Genomic DNA, 9,880 nt, shown 5'->3' with positions numbered 1-9,880 from the left:
GTACTGAATTCACTTTATTAAAATTGTAAAATCATATGGACGGCTATTTTATAATAACAAGTGATGTGGAATATATGAATATTGATTCTTTCTACTCAGGAATACCGTACCTTTCACCAACTGCTGGAACATCTAACTTAGTCCATCGTCATAAAATTAAAAATTTTCATTAGTTGTAATTCAAATGTACAAACGTTTTTATATTATTGAGTTATACGTCAGTCAGGCTTATACTTGTTTATTATATAGCAATACCTAAGAAAATAACTTATATGTTTTATTTCAGCACAGTGCTGCACACACAAATTAATCTTAAAAAAAGTTATAAAATGATATGGCAAATAAGATTAAAAAAAAAAAAAATCAATTAATGATATTTATTTGAATAGGCTACCTATTCTAATTAAAACCTACAGCATTTTATTTTATGAAATTTTTTGTGCAAGTTGCTGTTGGGTAACAAAATGTCAACGGCTTCATTAGCCTAGATTCCTCTCTTTAAAAGCAGCCAAACTGTTGTTTTTGAAAATATCATACATCTAATCTTTTTAGTTTTAGCCACCTCATAAAGAAATTCAACTGTTCTACCAGAGAGAAGAGCAAAATAGAGAAAGATGAAGCTAGTTTGGTCACCTGAAACCTCTGCAAAAGCTTATATTGACACCATCAAAGCGGTATGTTCTTCTATATTATCATCAGATAATATTGGTTTACAAGTTTATTCTAAAACGTTAAATGTGAGGAGGGAGACTAAACTTGATCCATAATAAGTATCTTTAACACATAACAGCCATTTACTGACTTGAAAGTCATTTAAATTAAGTAACCTTTTGTTAATTTTTTTTATCATGCAGTGTAAACTTATATCTGGATCTGGGGAGGCGGAGTTGATATCAGCCATGGCTGGAGGATGGAACCCTAAATTAATAGCAGAGGCTTGGTCTCATGGTAGCTCAATCACAACAAGTATAGGTCTAGCTATAGCTGCTAACCACTTGGGTGCACGACACGTCTGCATAGTACCAGATGATCAGTCAAGACTAGCCTACATAGCAGCCATGCAAAGCAAAGGCACTGCAGAGTATTTGCCAGAGATAGTTGTAGGAAAGGCAGAGGAAGTGGTGGAAGAACTCACCGGGATTGAATTCCTGGTTGTCGATGGCCAACGCAAGGAGTTCTGCAGGGTGGTTAGAGCTTCCAAGTTGAGCCACCGGGGTGCAGTCCTGGTGTGTAGGAATTGTAGTGTATGTAACATGGCTGGGTTCAGGTGGAGTAGGGTTCTTAATAACGCGACACGAGTAGTTCGATCACTGATTCTTCCAGTTGGAAAGGGTTTAGATATTGCGTATGTGTCGAGCAATGGTGGAAATAATAAGAAGGCTCAGAGCCGCTGGATTGTGCACATGGATAGGCAATCGGGAGAGGAGCATGTATTCCGGGGATTAATGGATTGAATTTGTTATTTTTTGTTCTTGCTAGTTACTTGTACATACTATGAACATTTTTGTTAGGTAGATGCAGTTTTTTTTTATTAAGGTAAGATCAATAATTAGTAGTCATACGAGCTCGTACCGAGATTTGCAGATACATAGAATTAAAATAAGACCTGGAACTGTACTGGTGTGAGCGAGCTTACACTAAAACATGCATGATGTAAACATCTAGAATCATAGTATACGTATTTAACAAGTTCCTCTCCATATTGCAAAAAAGAATGAGAAACAACTAACAAAATTTGATTTTGCCTAGGCCAAGACTATGAAGAAAGAATGTAAAATATAACCATTTATTATTAATTAAGAAAAATAAAATTACCAATTGTCGGGAGAGGTGGTTATTAATTAATACACATTTCAATACCCAAACCACATATGCATGCATATAAACTTTTTCCACCTTATTTTTCTTCACAGCAAGATTCAAGGTTTTTATTCTTCACTGCAAGATTAAAGAATTTCGGCAAACAAACAAAGAGATACTGGTGTGAAAGAAAAACAAGAAAGAAGATATACGTGAGAGATTTGGTCGAGTGTGTATGTGGAGTGTATCATCTGTTGTTCAATCTACAGTACATGCGTATCCTTCAATATTGTCTTAACCCATTGTCAAATGCGTCTCTTCTTTTATCCTTGAATAGTGTATTACTACGTTGTTACAAAGGTGTTATTTCCATATATGTTTACTAGAAATCCATTAATTCTAGTCTTCACCAAAGAAATCCAACTGAAGGCTGCTTGTTTCGCTTAATTTTAAATTCAATTGGAAGGATGCTCTAAAATTCTCGAGGTAACCATGATCTGCCAGGTTTTGATTCTAACAGAATTCCTTTCTGCCTTTAGCTTTTAGCAAAGCCTTTGACCATTTTCAACAACAATACCAGTTTTGAACTAGTCATTGTTCAATTTGTACTCTACAAATATGCACTTACTCTGTTTATATTTGTAAGAAATATTTTGCAAAAGAGTTCTCTTTAATCTCTTTTTGATTTCCATCAAGCAAAGAAAAGCCTTCGATAAAGAATACAACCACAACTTGAGCATGAGACATTCAATAATAATCTACTGCCTGGCTTCTTTATTTATGCAATACAAGTTCGAATTGTCTACAATCAAAGAGCACACACAAACCATAACAAGTACACTGCAATACATGTAAGAGAAAATCTAAATCATAATATTGCAGCTTCTCCGATCCACATATTCATATATGAAAATTAGAACTGACACACAAGGCCAATGTCATTACAGATGATACGATTTATTCATTATTTATGATTTATTCGATATTTATCCTGACAACTTTTTTCGTTTTGCCTCTACTTTGATCCTTCTTGGTTTCGATATTAGGTCTCATCCTGCCAGTTTCTTCAGTATTATTTCCAAACGGAAAACCCATAGCACCCCAACCTGCTTGGGTGATCTGATGACTGCCACTAGCCCCTGCATCATTGTTAGTTTCACAATGTTAAACCTAGCTTTTGAGTCGATAGGCAAGAGAGAAGTAACAAGACTTCAATACAACTGTTGTTTCACACTAAGACGAAAATTAGAAATATGCATGCTTCAGAACTGACATTTTGTGCAAATTGCACACTCAACAGATCACATATCCAAAGCGCTTCTTTGGGTAAAGGCTAACCAATTCCCCCTAGGATATGAAAAATCCTTTAGTTATGCTGCCCGCATTTTTGAGTTTTCATCCTCCTACCCATTCAGTATTAGCTCAGTACAAAAGGAAATACCATAAGAATAAGAGAATGGCCATGAGAATTAATGTAATTCCTCCGGGAAGGAACCTAATTCCAATGTTACAACTTACAACTATAGAACTAGCACTTTAAGAAAGTAACTCAAATATTGGTCCACACTTAATTTGGAGAAGTGAAGTGCCACTATTCAACAACAATAATTATAGGTAGATCAGAGCAACTAGTCACATTCACATATATTCTCTCAAACATACCATCCTTCGCAATCAACAGCTTCCAAACATGTCAAAGACATTATTTTTTCAACAGAGGGCACTAGGTAGTTATAAAGTCAATATTTAAGAGGGGGGGGGAGCCTCTTCCTGTCACTGATATTCTTAGGTTTTAGATATCCCACCTGACCTAGCCTGTCTACTCAACATTTCCATTATCATGCTACTAAAATCATGGATATCCACACTCTTTAAGGATGGAAAACTACTTTTCAGGATCCTTGTCAACTTTGGATGATTCCAGATATAATTTTAACGTGTCTAAAAATATTGGCGTTGTTCATCATGAATTCATGACCAACCACAATAGTGATAATAATATAGTAATTTATAAAAAGAGAACATAGCAAATTGTAGTCATGATCACCTGCATCTTCGAAGTATTTGGATCCATCACTCCAGCCAGGAAAATGCCTTTGTACATTTCCTCTCCAAGCATCTTCAAAACCAGTCAGTTCATCTGCGAGAATAACAGAACATAATTGAACTCCCTGATTAATTAATGGAACATAAATTGAAAAGGTAGCTTATAACTAAGTCATCAGCCTACCTTCCTCCAAATTATGTAAAGTTTGCACTGTGTCCACCTTGCCATCTGAATCAATCTTCCTTAGAACAGAATGACCCTATTGACAGACGAGCATTATTGAGATTATCTGAAGCTTCATGTCTAGACTTCTAGAGTTACACAGATTTTTTTTTCTTAAAGAAAGAGAAAATACAGAAATCCATACCAATAAAACAATATTAATGTCACAAGATAACCAATAATAACATGTAATTCCACAAACTCTGCTATTTGTCCCCTAGATCGTTCCAAAGACTTGTTCTTATCACTTGCAAGTTGCACCTTTTTAAACATGATTACAACCATTATATACATTGTAATAAGATTTTTTTCATCAAAAATTGCTATGTCGTACAATATTGTCGCAAAAAATGAGTTTTTAGGTATGTACAGAAGTGCTCTCCTGGCAACTTTTTATGGAAGTGGTAAACGAACATTGTTTATTCTTGCATATTTGAAAGGAGTTCTAGTGCAGTTCATGTAGCTAGATACTCGAATCACATAAAATTATAAGCTTGGACAATAAAGTTCTCTACAGGGATTCATAAGTTTCATTATTGATATTACATGTACACGAGTAAACACAAAAGAGAATGTAGGCCTCAGTTTTTAAATGATACTAAGAATCAAATAGTCCATGCTTTCATTATACACATATATTTAGTACCTAAAGGATCAGTCGAGAGTTTTACCCTATCATGTAATCCTCTAGAGATCCTATGTGTGGCCTGACCAGTTGTTTTATCAGCTTCCTTGCTTTCCTCCAACAACGCCTATTTTTCAGAAAGAAACAACAAAATTAACTATGAGATAAATCTATTTCATTCTTATCATGCTGCTATAAAAGTAAAAGATAACATATAGATTTAACCAAAAGAAAAAGAACAAAAAAAAAGCATATAACATACTATCATATACTATTACCCCATGAATAAACGTTAAATTAACTCACCCCATCATTTCCCTTCCTTCTCGATGTTGTAGCAGTGTAATATGTTCCATCTACACCCCCATATGTTACTTTTTGGAAACTAAAAATCCGACTATGAGGTTCTGCTCGTTGGACCTTGTTATAATTGGCCCTACGGGATTTATTTTCCCTCTGCTTCTCTGCCAGATGAAAACAGCAATCAACAAGTCATTAACGATAAACAGTACCAAACACGGATGCGCCTAAGCCCCTACTACAATTTTGAACTACGCTCAAATGGTCTAAAAGGAAGGACCGAAGTACCATTATCTTCATCATCAGGGTGCTCAACAATAGGGTCTTTGTTCGAACAATCAACATTCGAAGCTTCACATTTCTCAGATTTAGCACTTTTATCATGACCACCTTCGTCTGCTTCTTCTCCTTCATCCTCACTAAACAGTTCCTCAATAACCGGTCCTTTCATTTCACTAACTTGTGATGAACTACCAAATGGACCACTAGAATTGAACATTCCAGACCCGGAAATACTACCAAATGGACGAGTGAAAGGGTCATCAAACGGATCCCTTCCCCCAAATATGCTAGGCATCGTACTTGTACGATCCCGGAAATCATCAAACAAGTTACCAGCCTTCATTTCATCATCACTATTCTCTCTATTCCTCTGCATCTTCTACTCACCAACGCAACCCCTGTAATCCAAAACTAATTTATCCAAAAATGCAAAATTCAAGCTACCCTAATTACCAAACAAACAAATTAGCAGTGAAGTGCACAACAAATAGTGACAGCATGAGAATAAATGTTGCAAAAATATGTAATAATACAAAATTTAAAAAATAATCAAGAAGCAACTAGTTTCAATAATTCAATTTCAGCCATAAAAACAGACCACACAAAATGAAAAGACGCTAATTTAATACATAAGACTTTTAATTCATGTATATCATAGCAGAAAAACACAAAAAGGTGATATCTTTAAAACACAAACAAATAACTCGATATCTGTAATCACAACAGAACAGAATGCATACAGACATACATACATATATACGTATACATATATGAATTGAATAATGGTCTCCAAGAAAATCACTTAAGCCTCGAACATTACAATAATTCTCAGTTCTTTGGTTTATTTCCACATATTTTCATGAATAAATTATTGATATAAATAAAAAATATAAGCATACTGATAAAAAAAAAAAAAGCAATAACATAGATTTATTAACAAATTAGAGAAGCAATAGATGGATAAAAATGGTACCTTTGTGCAAGCAGGAGTTTGTTCGAATTGTGGTCTACGAGGAGGATGACTCAGAACGAAAAGACAAGTTTTTGAAGACGGGGGAAGCCTCTAGAGAACCCGAATATTCTACATTTTTAATTATTTCTATATCTATTTCAATATATTAGTAATGGCTTATTTGTTAAATCTGAATACATTAATATGAATAATTCAAATATCTGGATGATTAATGAATCTATATATGAATGAATATTATTATTTGGTACATAATTTTTCTGAACCAATGGAATTTTTAGAAAATCAAATATGTATTATAATATTAGTATCATTTTGAAAATATTAATTTTTGATTCAGAAAACAACTTACAAATTTTATGACTACAACTTATAAACTAAACACTTTAAATACATAAAAAATAAGTTGGGTATTAACTAAAATAAAAACTTTATAATATTAAAATATGAGACAAATATAAATTTGGTAGAAAAATGGTTCACCGAACAAAAATAATATACAGAAAAATATAAATATAATTAATATAATTATTAAAGATAAAATAATAAAGGGTATGAAAATGAGGGCATAAGACCATCTCCAGTGCAATGCCCATTTTTCCAGTTTTGTGGGTCCTGTTATCATTGTCAAATAATCAAAAAGGGAACCGGGTTTGGTTGCTCCAATGCACAATTTGTTATGGTCAGTATTCGACACCATCCAAATATATTATAATACATTTTGGTGAATCTCTTCAACCAATTAATCAACTCAAATGAATAAAAAATTAATATAAAGGACGGTTGGTGCAGAGTTGGCTGAGCCCGGGAATATGGGACTGAACCTACTTTCTTCTTTTCCTCCAATATATAATTTTTAACTGGGATCCTTTTCACGGTTTCCAATACATGAGTTGGGCCTGTATTGGAGATGGTCTAACACGTTCAAAACCATCTATGAATTGTTCAGGCAGACTTTTAAGCAATTCAGTGAATTTTTTTTATAAACAAACAAGCTGATTCCCAGACTCGGTAAGACTCGGTAAGCTGCTACCTCGTTCAGCCCTATTCATGGCCAAACAAATGGACCTTAATGTTGTATTTGGATGGGGGTTGGGAGGGAGTGGGTTGGGAACGGGCTCATGAAAATCATGTTTGGGAAAGTTTGTCAAAATAGGGGTTGGATTTTGTGAGGGTTGATCAAGGGTTGAAAGAGGTTAATTTGTAATACAAAAATTGAACTTTTGTTTTATTCATCCCCTCTCTTCATTCTGTCTCTCTTTCTCTCTCTCTATTAAAGTTTTTTCATTTTTTTTCTTTTTGTTTTTTTTTAATTTTTTAAAATTTAGTTAAAATTTTTAGATTAAATTTAAAAACATTCACTAGTTTTTCAATATATAATTTATACATGATAAAAATCAACCTTACTCAAACTCAAAACCAGATATGTCAAGGGTTCAACCCCTACTAACTCCGCATCTACATCCAAATGAGTTAAGAGTTCAACCTAACCCAACCCAACCTAACCTAGCCTAGCCCAACCTAGCTCAACCCAACTCAACCCCTCCATTCTCAACCCCAATCCCTAAGTCACAGCAGTTGCATGATTTATTTGTTATTTATAAATCAAATCAAATCATATTTAAAAAAATCTAACCAAACATACACTGTGTCTAAAATTTATGCACCCCATATATGCTATTTATATAGCGGGGAATGTAAATACGGACAAAGGCACAATAATGATACTCTTTTTGTCTCATTTCAATTTTTATCTTGAATTTACTTTAAAACGAAATAGTGTAAATTTTTAGTGAAAAATAAGAAAAATAAGTAAAATGATGAAATAAATTAATATTGAATGTATTAAAATATTATAGAGGAGGAAAATAACATATATATTCAATTCTTATATTATAAAAAATTATTATTTTATGAAACTTTTGAAATATAAAAAATGATAGAAACGTTTCAAAAAGAAAAATTTAAGAAAATAAGTGGGACTTAGGTAGTAACTATATTTTTTAAGTGTAATACAACAATGAAAACGAGTAAAGTGGTAAAAAATCTTAAATCATAATAAGAGGTGTTTGGGCACAACTAATAAGTCAACTTATCATTTATAATTTACAATAATTTATTAACGAGTATTTGTCAATTTAATTTATGAGTTGCATTTATTACTTTTGAGATGATGATAGAGTGCAATGTTAGTAATAACATATATTTTCTCAACTTATTTTGATTTTTTTTATTAACTATAATTTTAAAATATATGTTTATAAATGTGAATGTAATTTAAAATTTACCAATTAAGATAATCATATTTAAAAATTATTTATTTTAATTCATTTAAGTAAAAAAATCTAACTTATAAGTAAAATTATTCAAACTCTCGTATAACCTCTCATATTATGAATGCTCAAATTATTCTGTGTTAGGATATCAGAAATTTCTTTCTTAACAGTTGATGATGTTGTATCAGACATATTAACAATATCAAAAAAACTCACTGATAATACCATGAACATCAACAAACCCAAGCATAATAGCCATTTGTTATTTATGTGCTTCATCAACTAAAATGCAGAATTTAGAATTTTCCACCTCGGTATGAATTTTTTCTTACTTTAGAAGTAAGGATATGTAAAATATCTTTTTTGTACTTTTGGAGAAGTATATGTGGCATTTTTTGGTGCATTTTCCAAAATAACTTTAGAAATATCAACACTTAGTCTACCAAAAATTTTGACCGCCTCAATAAGATTACCTCTGTTACGAGAAGTTGATGATTCATCATGATCCCGTAATGCACATGCTTGCAAAGGTATCTAACATCATCTATAGTAACTCTCAAACACAGTCTATTCTTCTTTACTTCTTTCAAAGATTGACAATTTAGGACCTTGTCAATATGCCTTGTAGCATTTTGCAAACCCTCGAGAGATATTAATGCCTTTTTATGTGGTGAATTACTGGTTCCAATATGCACCAAGAAAGCACATCTCTGACCATCTTTGACTCTTTTCCAACACCTAAATCCATCAATAATAAATACATATTGTGTAGATGTATCACCATCAAATAAAAAGTACGAAAAACAGAACGCTACATCTTTCGAAACTGAATACTCTAGCCAAGTCCACAAGAACCAAGATTCTTGAAATCAACGCCATTGATTTCCAAACCGAGTAGATGGATATTGATTTTTCTGCAATATTAGTTGACATGCTCCGATTCTAATATATTCATGTCTAATGTCATCACGAGCATTAGGTGGATACTTCCAAATTGGACGTCGAAGACCCAGATCACGTTCAAGTGATGCAAGATTAATATGACCTATAGTAGGTGTTGGATGAGCACTAGGATTAGTTACAGTTGTAGAAGGGGCAGTAGAAATTGTAGCTATAGGAGGATCACTAGGAGTAGCTGCAGCTGTAGCAGGGGCAATATGAGTTGTAGATGTGGGAGGTTCACTATGAGTTGTAGATGTAGGAGGAGTACTCGTAGTAGTCGTAGGAGTACAAAAATAGGAATATAACGTTTTACTCTTTCGATCTTGATTCCCGCAACAATTCAAAATATGACATTATATTTAATTTATGTAAGTACATAAAAAATTATTGTGTTCAAACTGAACTTGAATGAATGT

At 33.0% G+C, this 9,880-nt stretch overlaps 2 protein-coding genes across 4 annotated transcripts; one reads left to right on the top strand and one right to left on the bottom strand.

The window, feature by feature from the left end:
- The first annotated feature begins 542 nt into the window (after positions 1-542).
- On the top strand, positions 543-1,672 carry LOC141723359 (uncharacterized). The gene is made up of 2 exons (XM_074525147.1): positions 543-674; positions 855-1,672. The coding sequence occupies exons 1-2, from the start codon at positions 615-617 to the stop codon at positions 1,452-1,454; spliced, it is 660 nt and encodes a 219-aa protein (XP_074381248.1). The 5' UTR covers positions 543-614; the 3' UTR covers positions 1,455-1,672.
- An 874-nt stretch (positions 1,673-2,546) lies between these two features.
- LOC141724165 (uncharacterized) lies at positions 2,547-6,385 on the bottom strand. 3 transcript variants are annotated; one of them, XM_074526177.1, is made up of 7 exons: positions 6,250-6,385; positions 5,283-5,674; positions 5,001-5,158; positions 4,741-4,821; positions 4,031-4,106; positions 3,848-3,940; positions 2,547-2,939 (listed from the first exon to the last, which is right to left on the bottom strand). In XM_074526177.1, the coding sequence occupies exons 2-7, from the start codon at positions 5,650-5,652 to the stop codon at positions 2,776-2,778; spliced, it is 942 nt and encodes a 313-aa protein (XP_074382278.1). In that variant the 5' UTR covers positions 5,653-5,674; positions 6,250-6,385; the 3' UTR covers positions 2,547-2,775. The 3 variants fall into 3 exon arrangements, with proteins under 3 accessions (XP_074382278.1, XP_074382280.1, XP_074382279.1); XM_074526179.1 differs by lacking the exon at positions 6,250-6,385 and adding an exon at positions 6,029-6,161; XM_074526178.1 differs by lacking the exon at positions 6,250-6,385 and having other exon boundaries at positions 5,283-5,854.
- Positions 6,386-9,880: the final 3,495 nt, after the last annotated feature.

The sequence above is a fragment of the Apium graveolens genome, chromosome 5, assembly GCF_009905375.1.
Source record: "Apium graveolens cultivar Ventura chromosome 5, ASM990537v1, whole genome shotgun sequence".
Lineage (NCBI taxonomy): Eukaryota > Viridiplantae > Streptophyta > Magnoliopsida > Apiales > Apiaceae > Apium > Apium graveolens.
Note: the sequence above shows the minus strand (reverse complement) of the source record. Positions and strands in the feature narration are given on the sequence as shown.

Excerpts from the sequence above, each read along its gene's own strand:
- LOC141724165 (XM_074526177.1), bottom strand. The coding sequence starts at position 5,652 with ATGCAGAGGAATAGAGAGAATAGTGATGATGAAATGAAGGCTGGTAAC. Across the intron at positions 4,107-4,740 it reads CTAGAGGATTACATGATAGG|GGTCATTCTGTTCTAAGGAA; the intron begins GTAAAACTCTCG and ends GTCTGTCAATAG. Across the intron at positions 3,941-4,030 it reads TTTACATAATTTGGAGGAAG|ATGAACTGACTGGTTTTGAA; the intron begins GTAGGCTGATGA and ends TTATTCTCGCAG.
- LOC141723359 (XM_074525147.1), top strand. The coding sequence starts at position 615 with ATGAAGCTAGTTTGGTCACCTGAAACCTCTGCAAAAGCTTATATTGAC. Across the intron at positions 675-854 it reads ATATTGACACCATCAAAGCG|TGTAAACTTATATCTGGATC; the intron begins GTATGTTCTTCT and ends TTTATCATGCAG.